Source organism: Argiope bruennichi, chromosome 5 (genome assembly GCF_947563725.1).
Source record: "Argiope bruennichi chromosome 5, qqArgBrue1.1, whole genome shotgun sequence".
NCBI classification, from domain to species: domain Eukaryota; kingdom Metazoa; phylum Arthropoda; class Arachnida; order Araneae; family Araneidae; genus Argiope; species Argiope bruennichi.
Genome location: NC_079155.1, coordinates 62,622,314 through 62,648,247, shown reverse-complemented (window position 1 = coordinate 62,648,247; position 25,934 = coordinate 62,622,314). Strand labels below are relative to the sequence as shown.

Below are 25,934 nucleotides of genomic sequence, written 5' to 3'. Positions count from 1 at the left end.
CTATGCTGCTGCTGACAAATACCATTGCCAACCCTGTACCTGAAATAGAACCTCGTCATCATCACCATCATGGACATCATCATCACCATGGTCACCACCATCACCATGGACATCACCACCATCATCATCATGGACATCATCACCACCATCATCACGATCATCATCATCACCATGGTCACCACCATCACCATGGACATCATCATCACCATGGTCATCACCATCATCACGGGCATCATCATCACCATGGACACCACCATTAAAGACATACGATACCTTGAAATCGAATTATTTTTAATCAAAATAAGGAACCATAAAATTTCTTGATAGAGATTATTCTTATCGATTGCATTATCAATTATATCTTCTACCCGGAAAATGTCAATTTCATCTTTTAGTTTAATTAAAAGCACAAATGCTCATAAAATTATCATCATCAATATTTATCAAATGACTTTTTTCAATATATAAGACATGTATTTTCATGAAAATTTCAAAGTTCAATAAAAAGTTTTACAAAAAATTGTGTTTATTTGCTTGGTACTTTTTACTTTATTCACTGAACATAAAAAATATTTTTAACTATTAATACATGAGCTGATTATTATTCTTTACATATTTACATTTTAAAATGTAAGGAATGGAAACTTCTAGTTAATTCTTTATTTAAGGCACAATCAAAAGAACTATTGATAATCTCAAAATTTTCGCAAGATACATTTATCTATTAATTAATAAAATGCATTGTTTTCATTTAAATTGTTTATGGCTACTACTTTTATATCAATTGACTACTTTTTATAAAGAAAAAGGGAAACGAGCATCATCACGATAAAACTGTTAATGGCTGCACATCAACAGATAAATTTCAACGATATATGACATGGCTTCTTGTCGCTCCCCCCCTTCCATCCCCCCAAAAAACAACAACTTCAGACCTCAAGTAGTGCTTAGTATATTTAATATTTTAAAACATTTTCTGGTAGTGTCTTCATTATTAATATCCAAATTAAGGACTAAAAATCGTTTCAATGCTCATTGCAATATCTAAACTTGTTTTTTTTTCTTAAATATATAATATTAAATGTTTGTATTGTTAATAAATACCTGATATTTCAACTTTTTTTTTTCTTATTAAGAATGCGGGCTCGGAAAAAACAATTGTTTCTTAAGTGAAAAAATTCATATTTTTGGAGTTCAAGTAAAGTAGCATATGAAAATAAAAAAAAATGGTTATTCTTAAATAAAAAAAATATTTTTAAATTAGCATTATTTGCGCATTTTCAGAAAGTCTTTTACTCTTTATTTACAGAATTTTTTTACTACTAATTTTTCACTTCTATTTTTCTATCATTAGATAAGTTTCTGTGTAGAATAAAATTCTAAATTAATTAAATAACATACAAAAAAAAACCCTTCAGACCTCACCTCAAGTGTTGTTTAACATATTTAGGAGTTTTTAAAAACATTTTCTGGGAGGGTCTTCATTATTAATAACCAAAATCTTTAAAATCATTTCATTAATCATTGTAATATTTAAATCACACTTTTTTCTTAAATACATTATAATAAGTTTTTTATTGTTAATAAATGCCAAACATTTCTACTTCATTTTCTTATTCAGAATGTGGTCTAGAAAAAAAAACAATTGCTTCTTAAGTGAATACCACTGAATATTTTTGCCGACGAAATGAAGTAGCGGATGAAAATCAAAAAATAGTTATTCTTAAATTTAAAAAAAAAAAATTGCATTATTTGCGAATTCTCAGAAAGTATTTTTATCCATTATTTACCGAATTATTTTAATATCAAATTTTTCAATTCTATTTTGCCATTATTAGATACATTTTGATTTAATATAAGCCCAGGAAAGGAGAAAAAGAAACTTTCAAAATTAGTTAAAATAATTGAGTTAATTTAGTTAATAATTAAAGATTTTTAATTTCTTCCTTCATTTTATATATACTGCTTCCTGTAGGAACTATGCTTTTTGCGTTCCTTTGAAAACAATAAGAAAAAAATAATCATTATCAGAAAATAATAATCATTATGAAGAATTCAGAAAAACGAAAACGGTACTCTAAGTATAGTCAAAATACAATGGGTTTAAAAATTTAGGCATATGACTTAAACATGTGCATAAATCCCAAAATGTGGCACGTTTTGTATTTAACCTCCTGTTATCAAGATAGAAATTCATTTTAAATCAATATAACTGTCTGCGTTCGAAAATTTAAAGACGCCTTAAATTTTATAATATAATTTATATGACAAATTTCAATTATCACTTAGTTATGACCTTTGGCGATCAAGGTCACTAAAAATAATGGCTACTAAAAATTTCATTTTTTTTTTATTTTATTTATTCAATATTTTTTTAATGTAGTCCTAATAGCTCCCTTAGAAACATATTTTTAAATTTCAAATTTTTACAGGCATATAATTCATATAATTTTAGAAGTTCTATTCATTGTCCTAATTTCCCTAATTTTCTATCTGTCTTACATATCCAAATATATCACAGGAAAAAGCAGCAAAGTTTAAAAATGGGAACATTTATATGATGAAGAGAATCAACTAGGCATTTGGATTCTAGGGACATGGGATTCTGAAAATCTGTTTGGATATGCTATTTTGAAATTTAGCACAAATTTTATTGATCTAATGTTGCGTTTTAGATTGCCGTATTTACACTACATATATATATATATATATATATACAAATAAGCAGGAATGTAGACAAATTCCTGCTTAAAAGTATCAATAAATGTCGTTTATAAGAGGAATTTTGAAGCGATGCAACCAATATGAGTCAACAATTACAATGAATGAAGGAATAAATAATTATGCAAAATGTCATTGATGTTCAAGTAATTAAAATACAGATATAGAAATGAATGTGATTGAATATGAAAGTCACAGATATAATTTTTTTTAATTAAAATCCTTTTAACGACGAAGATTGTTTTTCAATATGTTAGCCTTGGCTGTGTACCAGTTATTGTATTTATTGTAGGATATTTTCGGCTGATATTGGTAAAATGTCATTTGGGATGTTTTTAAAAATATCTATTATTGCGAAGTCTAATACTTTTCTTCCTCTGCTTGCTTTGAAATTCTAACTATTGAGTTTCCTCGGATTTTTTAAAGAATAGTTCTCAGTACTAGAGCAGGCACTATATTGTCATGTAAATTATGAACTCTTCCAATTTCCCTAAGAGACGCAACAGAATTACAATCTCCAGCGTAAGACAGCTTTACGAGTAATTTCATGTAATGTAGGAGGTATATTATATATTTAACAACAATCAAAATTTTTTAATTGAATGTGCGCTTTTATTTTTCAAGATGAATGAGCAGGGCATAGGAAATTTCCAAAATCTTCTTTGACTATGAAAATTTCTAAGTATGCGTGTGAAAACAATATCAAAATCTCTCCAATCAATAAATAAAGGATAGTAAAACTGTTGCCAAAATTTATCTTTCCATACTTTTTCAGTCTCTATATAAATTTTGATTTCTTTTCAATCATTCACTTCAGTTATTGATGTCTAAAAACAGAAAAAGTTATTTTATGATCCTTAAATAGATTATCCATCCTTTGACAAATTTGGTTGAAAATTAAATACATGTCTCTAGTTTTTAATCTCTTCTTGTTGACTCTTTGGTTCCAAATTCATAAATAAATCTATAATTTTAATGGCTATATCACTGTTAAGTTTCTTTTTATTAGCTTATTGTGCTTTTCAGTCACATCATTCATATGTATACAGATGGATTCATATGCATACAGATACAGGTTCATATGTATACAGATACAGATTCATATGTATACAGATACAGGTTCATATGTATACAGATACAGATTCATATGTATACAGATACAGATTCATATGTATACAGATAAACAGCAGGTTGAATAGATGATGAAATCGTTTAGAATTTGTTATATTCGTTTATATATAGAATGCGGAATATAATTGTGACATACAGATAGAAAGAATCACAAACAGAAGGCTGAATAGATGATGAAATTGTTTAGAATTTGTCATATACTTCCTTAGAGGTGCATCGGCAAAAGTGCATTGCAGTATAAAAGAGATAATATTGAAGGAAATGCAATACACTTTAAGCAACAAATTGTCTTTTGTTTCATGCCAAAATTCATGCCAAATTTTTGATCACAATAATATATTCAATGTATCCAATATATATTATATGTTATTTACCATTTTAAACTAAATATATTATTTAGTTTGTAAGAGAATTTTACGAATTTCTTCAAGATATTGAATTATATATAATATCTTTTACAAATACGTACATTTTAAGGGTATTTACTATTTTGAAGTTTTTTCGAATTCCATCATTCATTTGACACGCCTTTTCTACACTTTGACTTTCACTATGAAGAAGAAAAACTGAGAATTTAGAAATGATTAGTTTGTGTTACAAAGAATTACAAATAGCCATGCACATAAACTTCATACAGTTTATTTTCTCTGATGGATCTATTAATCGCTATGCTGAACTAAAGATAATGCAACTATGATTTTCATAATATGAAGCCATTTATTTTGAAAGTGGCCCCACTTTTGAAAAAAAGTGGAGATAATGGTATTATACAGTGGCTCCCAAAAATGTTCGTACACCAACAAGAATCAATTAAAAACCTCATTATTTACCATTATATATTCTTATTTTTACATGAAAATTTTTTCATAGCATATTTTTACAGTTCTTAATAAAGCAGTGAAGAATAAATTTTAATTACGATGCAAATTATTTTTTTGAAAATGACAATAAATAAAATTGCACAAAAATAGGACACAAAAGTGATCATACACTTTAAAAAAACATCACTAGATATGAAATTTTCTAAATTTTTATAAATGTTTAGTATTTAGTAGGATATCCTTTATTCTTTATAACAGCTTTTAAACGTTTGGGCATAGATTTAACTAAACGGTCGATTACTTCTGCACCGATCTTGTTCCATTCTTCGATCATTACTGCTTTCAGTTGAATTTTCGATTTAATGTCGTGACTTCTTATTCGCACTTCTAATTCTTTCCAAATATGTTCTATAGGGTTTAAATCCGGTGATTGAGCTGGTGTTTTAAGGGTTTGAGGGCAATGATAGAGGCAAAAGAGACGAACATTCATGGTCGTGTGCTTAGGATCGTTGTCTTGGTAATACACAAAGTTGTTTAAAATGCCCAATTTTTGTGCTGACACTTTTAAATTATTATTGAGAATATTTATATAAACTCTATAATCCATTATACCATCAATGAATTCTAAATTTCCTACTCCAGCCGCTGACATACACCCCCAAACCATGACACCTCCACCGCCATGTTTTACTGTTCCAACTAAATTCTTGGGATTAAGTTCTTCGTTTTTTTTTCTCCATACAATGATTCTCCCATCCGACCCAAAGATGTTAAACTTACTTTCATCTGCAAATAAGACACGATTCCAATAGCTCTCTGGCTGGTTTATCATAGATTTGGCAAATTTAAGCCTAGCAATTCTGTTCTTCTGACTTACAAAGAATTTTCTTCTTGCAGAGCGGCCATGTATACCAGCATTTCGAAGAATTCTACGAATAGTTTCACAGGAAATAGAAGTTCCATTTGATTCATTATATTGTGAAGTAAACTTTATTGCACTCAGACGTGGATTTCTTAGAAATTTACTCACAATATTTCTTTGACTTCTAGCTGACAGAATTTGAGGGCGACCATTACGAGGCTTGTTTGCTATCCTTTTTCCCTCTCTGTAACGTTTTATTATGCTTTTCACCGTTGAATGAGGTAGATTAGTTATAGTTGCAATGCCTCTAATTGATTTTCCAGCTTTAAAATGAAATATAATTAATTTTCGTACGTCTATACTCGTTTCTTTACGAATGCGTGTCATATCTAAGAATAAAGTAAATAGAAAAAATAATTGTGATATTAAATACTGAAATCAAACGATTTTAGTGTATTTTTCAATTAGAAGAAAATTAAGCCGCAAAAGATATTTTTATGATGAATTTAAATAAATAATGTTTGGATGTACGAAGACTTTAGTGTTAATTTTGTGACATTTTTTATTTATTTATTTTTTAGAACAATACTACTTGATTTTTTATAAAAATATTTGTTCAGTTTTATTAAGAACTATTTAAAGATGCTAATTAAAAAAAAACAACTAATAAAAGGCTTTATTAAGAAGTATAGAACACAATTTCTGCAAATTTCTTTAGTGTACGAACACTTTTGGGAGCCACTGTAGATAAAACTTGTTAAGATCTTTTTTATGCGTAAACAATTTAAAGAAAGAAAAAAAAATCAGATTCTAGTATTTTGGAGGTGGAAGTTTTAGCTCTTAACAATATTGAAAATCTGTTTATTTTAAAAGTGGTCCATCTAAGATTGAAATTATTCTTGACCAAATATATTACTGCAAAATTTAGCTCCGGTTGCTGCATGGTGAATCAAATGTGGCCATTTGATATCATGTCTGAAATCTAGGGTGTTTCAATCTATCTATCTTTGATAATGAAAATCGGTGGTTGTACAGTGTTTCATAAATGATAAAAAGTCTATATTAATTTTGTGTTTCGATAATAATACAGCATCATGTGTGCATATCTGATCAGATCGGCATCTAAATAGATCTGCATCTAATTATATCACAATCAGGTCTGCATCTAATTAAGTCCACATCAGACCTGCATCTAATTATATCTCAATCAGGTCTGCATCTAATTAAGTCCACATCAGACCTGCATCTACTTACATCTGCCTCTATTTATACCTGCAAGTAACTAGATACATTTAAATCTGCATCAGGTGTGCATCTAATTAGTTCTGAATCAAGTCGCATGAAATCTGCATCTAAATAGAACTGCATCTAATTAGGAACACATCTAATTAGGATTGTATCTAATTAGATCCGAATCAAGTCTGTATCTAAGTAGGCCCGCATGAGACCTGCATCTCATTAGAACTGGATACAAATAGATCAAATTAGATCTGCAATTAATTAGACTCGCATTATATCTGCATCAAATTATATCCGCCTCTAAATAGAACTGCATCTAATTAGGCCTGCATGAAATCTGAATCAAATTAGACCTGTATCAAGTCTGCATCTAATTAGGCCTGCATCAGATCTGCATCTAATTAGATACATGTCTACATAGATATTCAACAGATCTGCAACTAATTAAATCCATATCTAAACAGATCTGAATCATGCCTGCATCTAATTAGATCTGAATCAGGTCTGCATCTAATTAGGCCCGCATCAGACATGCATCTAAGTAGATCTGCATCAAATTTGAACAGCATGTAACTACATCTAATTAGATCTGCATCTAATTAGCTCCGCATCTAAATAGAACTGCATCTAATTAGGCCTGCAGAAAGTCTGCATCTTATTAGGTCTGTATGAGGTCTGCATTTAATATGACCTATATCTAAATAAATCTTCATCAGATGTGCATTTAATTAGGCGCTTATTAGACCTGCATCTAATTAGGCCGGCATCAGATCCACATCTAATAAGACCCGTCTCTAAATAGATCTGCATCTAATTAGATCTGAATCAGGTCTGCATCTAATTACACCCACATCAGATCTGCATCTAAATAGAACTGCATCTAATTAAGCCCAAAAAAATGAGATCTGAATCAGATCTGCATCTAAATATAATTGCATCTAGTTAAATCTGAATCAGGTCTGCATCTGATTAGGCCAGAATCAGATCTGCATCTAAGTAGAACTGAATATAACTTGATCTAATTAGATCTGCATCTAATTAGGCCCGCATTAGATCTATCATCTAATTAGATCCGCATCTAAATAGAAATGCATCTAATTAGGCCTGCATCTAATTAGGCCAGCATTGGTCCTGCATCTAATTTATCGCCCATGAGATCCGCATCTAAATAGAACTGCATCTTATTAGGACCGCATCTAAATAGAACTGCATCTTATTAGGACCGCATCTAAATAGAGCTGCATCTTAATGGATCTGCATCTAATTATATCTGAATCAGGTCTGCATCTTATTAGCCGCGCATCAGAACTGCTTCTTTTTACACCTGCATCTATTTAGAGCTGTAAATAACTAGATATATTCAAATTTGCATCTAATAAGGCCCATATCAGATCTGCATATAATTAGAACCGCATCTAAGTAGAATTGTATCTAATTAGGATTGCATCTAGTCTGCATCTAATTAGCCCCCATCAGATCTACATCTAATTAGATCCATATCTAAATCTACATCAGATTTGCATCTAATTAGATCGGTATCAGGTCTGCATCTATTAGGCCAGCATCGGTCCTGCATCTAATTTAGCGCGAATGAGATCCGCATCTAAATAGAACTGCATCTTATTAGGACCGCATCTAAATAGAACTGCATCTTATTAGGACCACATCTAAATAGAACTGCATCTTATTTGGACCGCATCTAAATAGAACTGCATCTTATTAGGACCGCATCTAAATAGAACTGCATCTTATTAGGACCGCATCTAAATAGAGCTGCATCTTAATGGATCTGCATCTAATTATATCTGAATCAGGTCTGCATCTTATTAGCCGCGCATCAGAACTGCTTCTTTTTACACCTGCATCTATTTAGAGCTGTAAATAACTAGATATATTCAAATCTGCATTTAATAAGGCCATATGAGATCTGCATATAATTAGATCCACATCTAAATAGAGTTGCATCTAATTAGGCCTCCATCTAGTCTGCATCTATTTAGGCCCCCATCAGATCTACATCTAATAAGATCCATATCTAAATCTGCATCAGGTTTGCATCTAATTTGATCGGTATGAGGTCTGCATCTAATTAGGCCAGCATCGGTCCTGCATCTAATTTAGCGCGAATGAGATCCGCATCTAAATAGAATTGCATCTTATTAGGCCGCATCTAAATAGATCAGGATCTAATTATATCTGAATCATGTCTGCATCTTATTAGGCCTGCATGAGATCTGCTTCGATTTACACCTGCATCTATTTAGAGCTGTAAATAACTAGATATATTCAAATCTGCATTTAATAAGGCCATATGAGATCTGCATATAATTAGATCCACATCTAAATAGAGTTGCATCTAATTAGGCCTCCATCTAGTCTGCATCTATTTAAGCCCCCATCAGATCTACATCTAATAAGATCCATATCTAAATCTGCATCAGGTTTGCATCTAATTTGATCCGTATGAGATCTGCATCTAATTAGGCCAGCATCGGTCCTGCATCTAATTTAGCGCGAATGAGATCCGCATCTAAATAGAACTGCATCTTATTAGGACCGCATCTAAATAGAACTGCATCTTATTAGGACCACATCTAAATAGAACTGCATCTTATTTGGACCGCATCTAAATAGAACTGCATCTTATTAGGACCGCATCTAATTATATCTGAATCAGGTCTGCATCTTATTAGGCCCGCATCAGAACTGCTTCTATTTACACCTGCATCTATTTAGAGCAGTAAATAACTAGATATATTCAAATCAGCATCTAATTAGACCCGCATCAGATCTGCATATAATTAGATCCGCATCTAAATAATGCATCTAATTAGGCCTGCATCTAGTTTGTATCTAATTAGGTCTGCATCATATCTGCATCTAATTAGATCCATATGAGCCGTTTATTTTGAAAGTGGGGCAAGTCCATTTTTGAAAAAAAAAATTAGATAATGGTAGTTATAGATAAAACTTGTTATGACTTAACTTTTTATGATTAAACTTTTTATGCGTAAACCATTTAAAGTAAAAAAAAAAAAAAAATCAGTTTCTAGTATTTTGGAGATGGTAGTTTTAGCTCTTAACAGTATTGAAAATCCGTTTATTTTGAAATTAGTCCATCTTAGATTGAAATTATTCTTGACCGAATATATTACGGCAAAATTTAGCTCCGGTTGCTGCATGGCGAAGCAAATGTGGCCGTTTGATATCATGTCTGAAATCTTGGGTGTTTCTATCTATCTATATTTGATAATGAAAATCGGTGATTGTACAGTGTTTCATAAATAATAAAAGGTTTATCTTAATTTTATGTTTCGATAACAATATGTTTACTTCCAACACCGATTGTTCAGTCCAGTGACAATGAAATAAATATCATTGATCACAAATTTTTGTTGTCAGGACATTCCGTTTACCAAACGATCGTTATTTTGGATTGGTAGAACTGGCAATTCGGAAAACCAGTTTCTTGTATGTTCCCCCGGATTACTATAAAGTAATACAAAATTGTCGAAAATATAATAAATGTTTAATACATGAAATGAATCGCGGATTTTTATTTTCAACCCAACCTCTGGAGAAAGTGGTTTTAAAAAGAAATAAAAATACCGGTGGAGAAACCGTGAATTATATAACTATAATATAGTTATAATATTATTATTAATATTATTTTTATCAAATATGATATTATCGGTAATAATATTATTATTATCGAAAAACAAAATTAAGATACAGTTTTTATTATTTATGAAAAACTGTACAACCACTGATTTTCATTATCAAAGATAGATAGATTGAAACACCCTAGATTTCAGACATGATATCAAATGGCCACATTTGCTTCACCATGCAGCAACCGGAGCTAAATTTTGCCGTAATATATTCGGTCAAGAATAATTTCAATCTAAGATGGACTAATTTCAAAATAAACGGATTTTCAATACTGTTAAGAGCTAAAACTACCATCTCCAAAATACTAGAAACTGATTTTTTTTTTACTTTAAATTGTTTACCATAAAAAAGATCATAACAAGTTTTATCTATACTATTATTATCTCTATTTCTTTCAAAAATGGACATGCTCCACTTTCAAAATAAAAGCTCATATCACACGTTCTCTTATGTAACGCGGCGAAAAAAGAACTCACTAATAACTTGCATTTAAGAATTTTATCTATTATATATTTATATAATTTTTTTCTTTATCATGAGTTCATCTGCTAGTGTTGGCATGTTTTTAAAAATATTATGTTTTAAATTTAATTATATGATGTAAATATTAATATTGAATGCAAAATATATTTTTAACCAACACAAGATATTTTTTACTTATTACTTCTCATTCACGAGATAAAGAATTACAACAGACAATCGTAGTATAGTAAAATAATTGTTGTAATATTCATAAAATTTGAATCTAAATTTGGGATATTAAATGTTTAGATCTCTATAAGTAGAAAAAAAAATTGAGTTACATCTTACTATCGATTTGTTGGTAAGTCTCTGAAAGGAATAATTTCAAAATTTGACGATTTAATCAAGAGAAATTTAATATGCTAAACCTATTACCTAAATTTTTTTAACCTAATTTTTTTATGCTAAACCTATAGATTTTCAATTAAGTTTTGGAAAAAATCTGTCAAAGTAAACCTGTCTATCCGTCTCATACAATGAGTTAAATGAATGAATTTTGGCATCATTAGAAACATAGAGATTACTTTTGCCTATATACTGTCTATCTATTCGTATGTTTGTTAATGCCATGGCTCAAAAACAACACAAGATGGACAGATAAATTTCAACACGAAATCTTCGCAGAAAATTTTTGGGTAAGAATTAAATTTTATATCAAATCAATCAATAGATAGATGTTTGTTTGTTTGCCAATCCACGATATGTAAGTAATATAATTTCAAAATGCAAAGAAATATGCCAATAAAATTTGATATGGTCTCGGCATGGATACTGATAATCAATACTGCACTGCTGATCAATGCTTCACTGCTGAAATTTGGATCCAGTCAGTCAGAAAAAAATCTAAATGTCTATTTGAATCTCTTCCTATAAGAAGAATTTAATAATGAGAAAAGGATATATAGAATTTCCGACAATCTAAAAAATAATTGTTATTTCATGAAATCTAGAAAAAAAATTGCTTCGGGAATAACAATTTTAAGTGTGTGACTTTGATTTATAAGAAATGAGTGACAAGAAATCTTCTACAACACGAATTCTTATAAGATATAACAAGAATTTACAATGATAAGAAGATTTTTCAGAAAAATAAAATTAAAAAGATGATTTTATAGGAGTTTAAAAATAGACATTTAAATATTTCAATTTTTCTCTTCATTTAATGGATATTTTGAGGCTTTCTTTAAAATATAATGTAACACTCCTTAAGCAGTCGTTTTTCTCATTAGAAGTTTGAAATAAGTTTTTAAATATTTTTCTTCTTTGTCTTAATATTTTCCTTTCTTACATTGTTAACATACAAACAAACAGGAAGATAATAACAACAGAGACAAATTCAATGCTATCAAAATTTCTATAATTCTGTTTTAAAAAATAATTTTAGAGAAATACAAAACATCCTGTCAATTGCAAAAATAAGATAAATAATAATTATACATATAAAAATTATACATATAAAAAATCCTTACAATTTCTTCAAAAATTAATAATTTATGTGACGCTTCATATCCTTAAATTTAAAAATTTATATCATATAATTGCTGTACTTTAAAGAAAATGACTGGCATATACTTTGTAAAATAATTTATTTCTTCATTTCGTGGAAGTTATTCAGATGAAGAATGAAATTATAATTCAACATGAAATGACTTAATCATTTTTAAACTTTAGCTTGAAGCTAAACAGCTGAAGCATTCACAGATAAAATGATATCATACGCCTAGTTAATGGATTTTAAAAATTATGTAACTCTTTTTCTTTTACAATATGCTATTTTGTTATAATAAAAAACTCCAAAGATATTAGATGACATTTGGGTCATTTTCTCCATTTTTTATTTTTATTTTTAGTGATTCTAAGCTAAGAATTGCAGCACAGTTTAGGTAATTGTTATATCGCGATAAAATCCATTGATGAAATATATTAGAAAAACTGTTCTCTATTATAATGCCTTTACTTAATATTATGTAAGCTTCTATTTTTAATAAAAGAATAGAAAAAGTTGGACGCTGTTTTTTCTGTCTTAAGAGGCCAATTAACTCAATTCAAGCATTGAATTCTAAGCGCAGATGAGAACAATACGCAAAATCTGACTTTCGGAAATGGTATATAAATATACATCGGGATTTGCAACCGGTATACAGACAAATTGCATCGAACATTTGAGCATTCTTGAGCACAGCTTAGTCGTAGTTCTTGCTTTGATATCAAGAACGGTATTTCTACTTCACAATGGTAAGTGCAGCACTAATTGATATGTAGCTAGAATAAGCAATTGATACTGAATCTAACTTTTAGTTCCCACTTATAATTCAGTTTTTTTAAAACCTTTTTTGAAGGGTAACTAGTAATTATGTTACTAAAACATTTTTGTAATGAAAAAAATTGAAATAATTTAAATCTTGTTTTCGACAGGCATTTCGAAAAACTTTTCTTAAGTTTGCAGTTGAAAGTTTTGAAATAAAAATATTGCATAAATGAATTTAGTAAAAAATAAATGAATTTCGAAAGAAAAGCCTTCGACAGAAAAAGGCCTTTTCTTACGAGCAACTCAGATGTTACTTGAGTAGAATGTGTTTCTTTGCGCAGTGCTTGCTGGTTTAAACACTGTATTATTAAGTCATTAAAATTTTACTCTCTATAATCTTTTCTGTCTTCTAATCACTTTGATGATTGCTTTACAACTTGAAGGTATTGAAATTTTAAGATTTGTTTCTAATAATAGAAGGAATAAATAAATATTTTCAATTAAAATATGTGGAAAACTGAAACAACAATGCACTTTCCATTAACATGATTACGGCACAAGAATTGTAATTACTTTTATTTTCTATGATTTCTAATGTTGATGATCAATAACAAACTTGCACTGTTCTTTTTATAGAATACTTCTCTTTTTGTCATTGCATTGATCTGCATCATGCTGCTGCTGACAAATGCCACTGCCAATCCTGTACCTGAAACAGAGCCTCGCCATCATCACCATCATGGACATCATCACCATCACGGACATCATCATCACCATGGTCACCACCATCACCACGGGCATTACCACCATCATCATCATGGACATCATTACCACCATCATCACGATCACCACCACCACCATGGTCATCACCACCATCATGGACATCATCATCACCATGGGCATCATCATCATCACGGGCATCATCATCACCATGGTCACCACCATTAAAAAAATGCAGTACTCTGATATAGTATTATTCTTAATTAAAAAGTATCAGATAATGTTCTATCTATTTTTCTTTCGATTGTTCCCATCGGTTAAATAATAGATGGATATGTTAATACTACCAAAGATTCATAACTATGCAAAAATATTCATAAAATGATAATCAAAAATAGTTTTCGATGTAATCCATTCAATATACAGAATGTTACTATGAAAGTTTCGAATTTCAATAAAAAATTTTGTCTCAAAAATGTGCTGATTATTTCTATATTTGTTCGAACTTTATTCGCTGAATATATTTTGGTATCGACTAATGGTTTTGTTATATACTTTGGTACATATCAACTATATACTTAGGTTCTTATCAACTAATGAACAGATTATATACATGAAGAGAATTCTTATTTTTAGCAGTTTGAAGTGAATTACAGGAAAATTAGTTTGAAATGAATTAGATGAATTAATTTTTTATTCAAAACATAATGGAGATGAATACTTGTCATCATAAGATTTTTGCGAGATATATTTAACAATAACTATATTAAATGTGTGGTTTTTCGGTTGAATTATTTATTGTTTTTAATTATGTATTGATTATGTTATGTAATGTTATTAATAGAAAATATTAAAATGTCCTTATAATAATTCTTGTGATCTTTAGTGACATGATTAATTCAGAAGTTTGAGTTCCGCCTTTTTATTTTCTCAATTAGAATCTGTGAATGAAAGTAATGGAAATATAGACTTAAGTTAAGTCTTTTAATTCTGTTTTACTGGCAATTTCATTTACTATTAAATTTTTGAAAAAATTTCTGTCAATAATAAAAAGGAGAGGGATAATTAATTAAAATTCCTTTATTAAATTTCATTCAGAATTATATCATTTTGAAGAATTAAAATTTATTTATGTTCTAATCACCACCATTTTAGAATATTGCACAGGAGCTGTGATTCTTTGACAGTAGAATTTCAGTTTTCGGTCCCAGGATTGTGAATTCAAAGCTCAGTTTTCCATTGTATTTACTTCTTTTATTCGCTCAATTATATGTCAAATTTTTGTGTTTCTCTATCAGTTAATTTTGAAATGTGGAAGGGATTAGGCACTTTCGAAAACTGATAAGGCCCTTCAGAAAAGGAACATAGGATTATTTGAAACAAGAAACGTTAATCCAACCAGTTAATAAAAATAATTTCCAAAAATTCACATAACAAAAGTTTTAAAAGTAACGGACATGTATGGTTAGTGATTTCGAAAAAAAGTGGGGCTAGCTAGTAAGGACAGTACAGGCTTAAAAGAAAAAAAAAACAGAGGAGGTGAGAAACTAATTATTTAAATTCAAATATAAAAGATAGACTTTGCTACTGCACAAATTGTATCATCATTAAGAATTAGTAATAAAAATGTATTAAGAAGCAAATGTTTTGCAATATTGACTAGAATGAGATAGAAAAGAGAGTAGATAGCTTATTTAAAGTTATTTATTTCAAATAGAAAAAAAAAATAACGTTAAAAAATATGTGTTGTATAATGAAAGCATTAAAACTTTCCCCTTATATTTGCTACCAGAAATTATTCAAGTCATTTACATTTTCTTTTACTAAGCAGTTCTGACTGCAGTATTAACATAGAACTTTTGAGAATTCATATGTCAGGGTATTAAATCATTGAAAATGTTTAATTATTTGGAGAACTTATTGAATATAATGAAACTATATTGCGTGTATATATGTATTTGGTTTTCAATAGAGCAATTGTGGTCTATTGACTAGCTCTTTTCCTCAGAATCAAAGGATAACAATTTTCAAACTTGATTCCATCATTACTCTCTTGATTTATGCAGTTGGCATACCAAATCTAGTATTAAATATAAACGTATTTTCCTTGAAAATAACGAAATATTGAATATTTGGAGAAAGCGTTTCCTCTTCAATTTTAGCTGTAATCATTTGTGATTGACTCAAAATGCATGATCCGTTTGGAGAAAAGAAAAAAAGAAAACGCAAAGTTTTCTAACTCTCGGTATCGGTATTAGAGTATTACTAACTAAATCGGTATCGGTAGTATTACTAACTAAATTTAGAGAGAAAGTTCGGTTACATGCTCATTATAGGACTGAAGACGTATTCTTATTTTTTTTAATGTTAGACTGTCTTGAAATAATTTAACCATTCAGAACTTGATTTATTATTGTATAACTTGTAATTTATATTTTAAATTTTTGCTGAAAGATAAAAAAAATTATAAATTTTTTCTTCCGAAGTTACTAATTATGTGAAATTTTGTTTCTGATTCTCTTAAGATGCTATTCTCTTTAGTCCATATTTAAAAAAAAAAAGACCATCTAATGTCTCTCAGTATCATTGAGCGGGCCAATGAATGCAAAATACTATGTAAATGGCTAAATACTGATCTGAATGAGTAGATTTGGGTTTCATTCCAGAAGAGCAAGGAAATACTGGTCAGGAAAGCAAAATTAGTATTTTAAATCATCAAAAGTTATTTATTTTATGACATTTTTTTTAAAAAAAAAACCCCAGCATATTATGTGCAGTGTGTATTGTACAACGAGTATTTTGTCTTAAAAATTTGGAAATATTTTATTTTCTTTTTATGTGATTGCCATTGAAAGTCATTTTTATTTCATTATATATGCAAATATTTTATTTCATCATATAGCACACATTGAGAAAGCACTAAAATAGAAAAGAAAAAAAATGCTTTGTAGATGTTTTGAGAATTTAAGGGTAACTAACTTCAATTTATGAGTAATCATGATTAATACATGTGGTGATATAATACATCAATACATTGATAGACTGAAAGACATATTTTCAAGCAACAATTTCTTTTTCGAATTCAGGGAATGACAATTCACAAAACAATTACAAAATGACAATTCACAAAACTTTCGTTTGTATACATGATTTGACAGAAAGTAAAAAGTAATTTTCAGATTTGACAGAAACTAAAAAGTAATTTTTATTCGAATTTACGCAATCTTTTTCCTCATAGAATTTGCAAAACTGCTTTTTCTGTTAAAAAAAAATAGTGGAAAAAATTGCAAATACCCGCGAAGCCATGTATTTTGTTTTATTTTAAAAGATAGACATTTTTGAATATTTGAAATGTTTTGAATAAAATAAATAAGTTTAGAAAATTTCTGGCATTTTCTCTGAATAATTGTACCTGCTATTAAATTCGAATAAAATAATGTTAGGCAGTTTGTATTTAATGCTTTTTTAAATCCATTTACTAGATACACTATGTAAGCACGTGTTTTCTTCACGTTCCTGTTATACCTTTGGAAAAAAGCATGCATTGTATAAAAATAAAGATGTTTTTTTTTCAATTGATCACAATAATAGTCAATTGTATGGAAAAGATACATATTTCTGTCTTTAGAAAATATCTGAAATTTTTATTCTGCATTTTTTGTCGTTTTTAACTGTTGATTTATTCTATTGAAGCGTAAAAAGAACAATGGGAATTATCGAGAATATTCTCCTTTCGCCTTTCTTGTAAACTATCGCTCTATGATGCAATCTGCTCTTATTTTAATTATATGGCCAAGATAATCAAGTACATATTCTAGAACCGTTTCTCATTAAATATATTGAACCTACCAATTAATACAGATGTACTATTCTGATTTGATATATCAAACTAAGTATATCTATTTTGTGATATTAATCTATTTTGCCAAAATTACTAGAGGATGAAGCAATATGATTCAGAACAGTTTGAATTTTTGTAATAAGAGTTAATATGATTTGTTGCTCTTGTGATCTTTACTTCTTTTCACAGTTACTCTGTTCAATGCATTATCATCAGGTTTAAGCGTGACACATCAAAAAAAGAGCCACGAGAAATGAAAGTTTTAAGCTTGTAAGAATTTGATACAACTGATACAATACAATGTCCATGCCTTGCAGATTTGCAAATAAGTTTCTATCATCTTAAAATATAAGAATTTTAATAAAACGGAAAAATAGATAAAAATTTTAATTTGCAACTAAACTACCAGTGCTATTAAGGTTTTTTTTTTTTTTTTTTTTTTTTTTTTTTTTTTTTTTTTTTTGCAATTTGGTGGTAGTGTTTTTAGTTGGTTGTGACTGTACAAGAAGTACTCAAATGAAAAGGTACGAAATGACACTGTGGGTATAAATGAAGACTTTATTCAAAGTATACACCATAGGCCTGAGCACAAAGAACCCGTTGATTAACGAACCGAAAGATTCCTTGTTCCCAAAATTCCTTTGGCCGTGACGGGACCCAGTCCTTTACAACGTCCTTGAGTTAGCAATCCGAGTTCCCCTTCAGATATTTTTTCAGGGGACCAAACACATGAAAATCGCAGGGCGACATGTCCGGGCTGTAGGGCGGATGGTCGAGCTGTTCCCACTTGAACTTGGCCAGTTTCGCTTGTGTGACCCTGGAGATGTGTGGACGCGCGTTATTATGGAGCAGAACCACACCCTCCGTGAGTAGCCCCGGTCTTTTGTTCTTGATGGACCTGCGTTATCTTCGGAGTGTCTCACATCGGAGTTAACGGTTCTTCTGTGCTCGAGGAATTCAACAAGTAGCGAAACTTGGACGGCGATCTCAAGGACGCTGTGAAGGACTGGGTCTCATCACGGCCACAGGAATTCTGGGAACAAAGAATCCTTCGACTCGTTAATCAATGGGATCGTTGTGTTCAGTCCTATGCTGTATACTTTGAATAAAGTCTTCACTTTTATCCAGAGTGTTGTTTTGAATATTTTCATTTGAACACCCCTTGTATTATTAGACATTTTAAAAGAACTTAATGTGAATAAGCCGATTGCTTATCATCAGTTTTGCCCATTAGTGCCTGTGGTTTTGTTAAGTGTCATTCTACGGTGTTGCTTACTTCACGGTGGTCATCTTTTCTCTTTCGGTTTAGGTTTGAAGGTTTTTGTATACTATTTCGATGTCAAGATCATATACCATATTTCATTTAAGGACGTCGTTGAATTTTTAGATTATATATTTCTATATGAATAAACAAATAGATAAACAATCGATGGAAAAAATTTGATTCATATGTAAATTAATAGAATCCTTCTTTCTTAGCTTTTAATAGTACAGAAAATCGCGATATTAAATATTTGATGAAACAATTAAAACGATTTCATCTTCAGGACAATGTGATCTATTATTGAAAATTAAACAAATAGATTTTTATAAGTACCAACATTCAGGAAAAAGTTTTCGCAGATATTAAATTGTGTTAATTGGTATCATTCAGAAGGTAATTTTTTTAAATTTTGAAATGATATAATATTCCTTTTTGCATAATAATATTTTAAGAAAATATCTTGAAAAAATGGCGAAATTTGGTTTAGTTTTTAATTGATAAAATTCTAATTAAAATTTCAAAAAAATATCGTTTTCCAAGTTGCTCGTTCTTACTTTCCAATATATATACTCTAGATTAAACGGTCTACCAGATCTGGACTGCAGAGCTCCAGCATATGCACATATATACATATACACAAACACATACACATTTTCCTTTATCATTATAAAATATTATTAAAGATAAATTTACAGATAATATATATTAGGTAAGTGAACATACAGAATTTCCGCTTTCACAAATAATAGATACATATGGACCGTGGTCTCGAACAGGAATACATTTGAATAACAGAAAACAATGTATTTATTCATATTCATAGGCGTGGAAAATAGTTCTGTCTCTCATTCTGGCATATTCATTCGCAGGCAATAATGGTTTTTGATTTCTTCTTTCTGTATTTAATTTTATGTAATGATCTTTGTGCTATTGTGTAATTTTTTATGAAATGATCATGTGATATATTTCTTAACTTTCACTTGGATACAATAAAGGATGTTGTTTCTTTGAAAGCAAAATAACATTTTTATCTCACCAAGGAGTTTTTTAAAAACTAAAACAATTCATACACTTTTGCAATTGCAGAAATAACCTGTCAATTAAGATCGAACGAAACTAATATTATCAGAAAAACATTCTTAATTAATTAGCAAAGAATGTCAGTCTAAAAAAAGAAATGTTTTATAAGTTCGTTTTATAAAAAGAAATGTTTTATCGAGCAATATATTTTAACTTTTGTTTTGCAATTATATGCGTCAAAATTATTTATATGAACAGAAAAAAAATAGAGAAAAAAATATTTAAATTTTTTTAATGAAAAATAATATAAACAAAACAATTTATAGCACAAAATATTCTAAAACCGGCTATTTTTTCTGAAGAATAAATTTACTTCATTGCCAGAGAAATTTTTTGCAAGTAATGAGTGAAACATATTAATTGCATCATTATAAAAGCAGTTAGTTTTCTAATACCAATTTCGGTTTGTCGTTTAAGATATCTACAACTCACTGAGGATTCTGAGATTGATCAGTCTTCTTTTCCTTTATAAGAGAGTGGATAAAGATTTTTTTAGTTCTTGTTGGAGATCTAAATGAATATTTAGATTTTTTATATGTTTCTGTTATATTTTTCTGTATTAACAATTGTAATTATTTGACAAAAAATATTTGGTACTATGTGGTTTACAGAATTTTCTGGCTACAATAATTTACTGACAATAATTTAAATTCAATTGACCGAAAATAAATCAAACACAATTAAGTGTTATTATATTAGAAATACCGTGAAAATTGTGTAATAATTTTTTTTGTGTTTTATTTAAAAAATATTTTAATAAAACCTATTTATTTATGACTTATTTCTTCGTAAATTACTTCTTTAAAATATGAATTGAAGATTATATCTTACATGATTGCTTGATGATAAAGTCATTTTTAATAATATTAATTAATTAAAGTTACGCTCAAAATTGTTTTGATATAATTCTGCACTAAAAAGATTTAAATTAAATTAAAAAAGGAATCGGAAGAAAACCCACATCAAATAACGTCATTTTTTATTGAATAGTGCATTCAGTTCTAGAACAAGAGTGACAAAACAAAACACAACGCTTAAAAAAATTTTCATTTGGAAAACTTTAAAAAAAAAATATTTTGCAAGAATGAATTAAAATGTAAAGTAATTTGCATGCAATTGCTTAATTAAGTTAACAATAATGTGTATAAAAACTAATTTCACCTGATATTTAATGTTTTCATCCAATTGCATAGGTTTATCCTGTTGCTTAACATATTTTAATGAAACCCCTCTATTTAAGAAGTGTCATTTCTAGACAATTCATAGCTCAGAATGACGTCGCAGTGAATAAGACATAGCGGTTTTCAGGTCAATGGTTCTGATTGGTGAAATATAAAAAAATCAAGATCAATTGTTTTCATACAAAATCGGTATTATATAACAATCCTTCTACAAAAAAGATATTGACTTTGACATTTTGCTTTTTCAGTTCCATTTATAATTGCGAAATATAAATAGCTATGTTCCTAACCCTCCTTTTTTAGAAAAATGCCCTTGAGAATAATCCTTTCTTCTCTTAGAGATTCTGGCCGATAAAATTTATTGAAGCGTGTATGTCCAGGCACAAAGAGAGGAGTGAGCATAAAGCTCAGTCTTATAAATAGTATATAAATTGAGAATTTGAATTATTCTGCATATAGATTTCGAATACAACGAATTGATTTGTAAGACGGCTTTTGAGCTCAGCTCGACTTAAAATTCGCTTTGATTTCAAGAGAATATAAGCTTTACAAAATGGTAAGTAATTCTGAATTATCTTTGGCGATTAATCGGTAATGTAAATTGAATTTTTCATTTTAATTAAATTTGCTATGTATAATTGATAATTACGAGTCTCTCATTAAAGTATTTTAAGCATTGTGGCAAATTGAAGTTTTTACATTTGGTACCCTAATAGCATTGAATCTCGCAACATTATAGTGCCATGATAAAGTTCAATGCTTGAGTAATCGATTTCAAACTGCCCGATATTTTTTGGGGTTAATCTAATTTCACATTCTCAGTCTTCCTTTCAACTGTGCATATAATTAGTAGATTATTACTTGCTTTTAACAATGACAAAAAATGAAAAGATGAAATATTTAATATAACTATAAAAATGGTTAAATGTTTCATTGCAACAATAAAACTATTATTGAAAATTCTTCAATTTTTTAAAAAAATTTCAAAATATCGCGCGGAAATTGATATAATTAAAAAGACAATTTGAATCTTCAATTGTCGGGAAAATAAATCTTGTGCAACAAGATTTCAAGAAAAATACGAAATATTATTTAATTAATAAAAATTCTAAACAAAGTTTTAAAAAATCTGTCCAAGTTGCAAAGCCCCAACCTCCAAAGTTTATTTGTTCGATATTTAGTATTCCCAGGCCTACATGGCTTGACCTGTAGAGTGCCAACATAGACATGCATACATAAATTCTTCTTTATTATTAGTAAAGATGCCCGTTTGTGTTCTCATTAACAAGCAATATTTTACATTCTCTCGTATCGGTATGAATCTCAGGTACAAGATCATAAGATACAAGTTCGAGATCTGTTTCCATAAAAGAAAGTGCACTTAAAATCTCTCCTCTATCAGACTTCTATATGCTGGTGTGAAGGTGAAATTTGGCTTGTGAAATAATGATTCAGGTGAATTTTTCGGTATCTGATCACGGTTATAAAATTTAAAGGCTCTCATATAATTTCTAATTTAGTGCTCAAATCGTGATTCCACTAATATAATAACCTCAGACAGTGCTATTAATCTAATAAATCAACTGATTTATATCAGTTTGTCTAAATTGTAGACTATATTTTCTTGCAATGATATATTTTAAACTTTTTCATACTATTAATTATTACTGTTAATAAAAATTATTACTATTTTGAGGGAAGTGATGGAATGCTCTAAGATGGTGGAAAAATATTTAGAAAAACTTCAGTTTTTCTCTTATAACGATTTTTTTCCCATGAATGCATTAAAAAAATAAACATTGAGATTTTTCATTAATTTATATAAATCTGAGTTAAATAAACTCAGATTTTTAATCAATAATTATATAAGTTAATAAAAAATGTCACTAAACTTCCACCGAGATTAGTTAGATATATATTTCATTTTGATGTTTTCCCAAGGGATATTTTTGAACGGATGTCATGATTTTTAACCGTGGTCTTATGATATTAACATGAGAACCGGCAACACACGTTTAACATTTCCACATTACATCTTTATGACGTAATGTGGAAGTTGGCGTCAGATATAATTTGTATTGTTAGATTCACGTGATGGCTATGATTAGATTCCAATTCTTCTATTAAATTTATTTCTGGACTATGATTCGATTTCATAGCCAAGATTCTACTATTTCTAGTACACAGCTCGGCGGTGACACGCAACGCAAATAATTTTAGTGGGGAAAGTTGATTATCTGGTGATATGAATTTATTTCTAACAATTCAAATTCAAATAATTGAAATGGTTCTTTATTGAAAGTGTGATATTTTTAATTCAGTAACTTTGGATCGTACGTTTTAGACTTTATTGGGTTAAACAAAAATACTTTAAAAATACAGAGCATTTTATCAATCTTAAATATAAACTTTAACTTTCAAAATTCACAAAAAAACCCATCATATTTATCTTGAAATACTTGATGAAATTTGTGAATAACAATTTAATTTAAAAAGGAACATTTTGAAACTAACTAATTAAAGGTTGCTTCCAGAATCTACGAATTATATGCTTGCAGATGACAGGAAAATATATTAGATAAATGATGTTTATGTTTTTCATTAAAGAGTTTAGTTAGAATATATTAGATAAATGATGTTTATGTTTTTCATTAAAGAGTTTAGTGAGAATATATTAGATAAATGATGTTTATGTTTTTCATTAAAGAGTTTAGTGAGAATATATTAGATAAATGTTTATGTTTTTCATTAAAGAGTTTAGTTAGAATATATTAGATAAATGATGTTTATGTTTTTCATTAAAGAGTTTAGTGAGAATATATTAGATAAATAATGTTTATGTTTTTCATTAAAGAGTTTAGTGAGAATATATTAGATAAATGATGTTTATGTTTTTCATTAAAGAGTTTAGTGCGAATATATTAGATAAATGATGTTTATGTTTTTCATTAAAGAGTTTAGTGAGAATATATTAGATAAATGATGTTTATGTTTTTCATTAAAGAGTTTAGTGAGAATATATTAGATAAATGATGTTTATGCTTTTCATTAAAGAGTTTAGTGCGAATATATTAGATAAATGATGTTTATGTTTTTCATTAAAGAGTTTAGTGAGAATATATTAGATAAATGATGTTTATGTTTATGTTTGTCATTAAAGAGTTTAGTGAGAATATATTAGATAAATGATGTTTATGTTTTATGTTTGTCATTAAAGAGTTTAGTGAGAACTGCAGAAAGATATGCATGCGTGTGATTAAATTGTAAGATATTTTTTTTTTTTTACTTTCTCGTCTACGTAGAATAAAGAAAGTATAGTAGTCATAAAAAATTCCAAAATTGAGATTTTGATGAATCTCTGCGTTTTAGACATCTCTAAGTTCGAAAAAAAATGTTTTTTGAGAATGTCCTTCTGTCTATCTATCTATGACAAAGATCCGTCTGTATATCTATCTATGACAAAGATCCGTCTGTATATCTATCTATGACAAAAACACCAAACTTGGTTTGGTTTTTGCACCAAACTTGTAGATTTTTTTAATCAAATTTTGAATAAATTGAGCAAGTCTGTATATCCGGCTGTACCAACATAAGTAAACCCGATAACTGCAAAACAAAGAGAGCTAAATGGATAAAATTCGGCATATTTAACATCTATATTGTAGATACCTATCATATTTTGTGCCAAATCCAATAAGTAGTTGACCGTCTGTCAGTTTGTACTTCTAGAAAAACTCAAAAACGCTATGAGTTAAATATATCAAATCTGGTATGGGATTGTATAGCTATTTTGTGTAGCTTTTTAATAAATTTTTGTTTCAATCGATTGGGAAAAACGAATCTAAAGCACAGATTCGATTTTCGGATTTATTATTCGCATAACAGAAATTAATTGACTAAAAATTCGCTAAGGATCACATGATAGATTAAGTAGCAATGCTAAATTCATGCCAAAAGTTAATATTTCGTAACTATTGTATACCAATGCCATGTAAGGCGTTCATCAGAGTAACATATTTATTATATATGCTAGAAAGTTTTGGGAAGACCACTCCAACTGTTTGAATTTAAATTGAGAAATGTTTACCTTGCATTTTTAATACTGAACAAAAATTTCCTTTAATACTGAATTTTTTTATTTATTTTGTTTTCATTTAAGACGACACAAGTTAAAATGGTAATAAAGCTAAAACAATATTATTAAGTGATTCTGATTTTTTTCCCATTGGTTTCAATAATTTTCTTATTTTTCAATTATAAAAACAGCATTAAAATGATGTTTGTTACAGAATACTTCTCTGGTGATCATTGCTGTTTTTTGCGTTATGCTGCTGCTTACCAGTGCTACTGGAAATCCTTTGCCTGAAGGAGAAGCTCGTCATCATCACGGCCACCACCACCATCATGGACATCACCACCACCATGATCATCATCATGACCATCATCACGATCACCATCATGACCACCATCATGATCACCATCATGGACATCACCATCACCATGGTCACCACCACCATCATGGACATCATCATCATCACGGGCATCATCACTAAAAACGTGCATCTTTCTGAAAATCTGATTAGAACAGAATCTTCTTCTTGTGTACAGCCAACCATACCACAATCACTGAAC

At 29.1% G+C, this 25,934-nt stretch overlaps 1 protein-coding gene across 1 annotated transcript; it reads right to left on the bottom strand.

The window, feature by feature from the left end:
• Positions 1–25,865, bottom strand: LOC129968283 (aspartate and glycine-rich protein-like). Its single transcript, XM_056082139.1, has 3 exons — positions 25,651–25,865; positions 13,926–14,178; positions 1–273 (listed from the first exon to the last, which is right to left on the bottom strand). The coding sequence occupies exons 1-3, from the start codon at positions 25,863–25,865 to the stop codon at positions 1–3; spliced, it is 741 nt and encodes a 246-aa protein (XP_055938114.1).
• Positions 25,866–25,934: the final 69 nt, after the last annotated feature.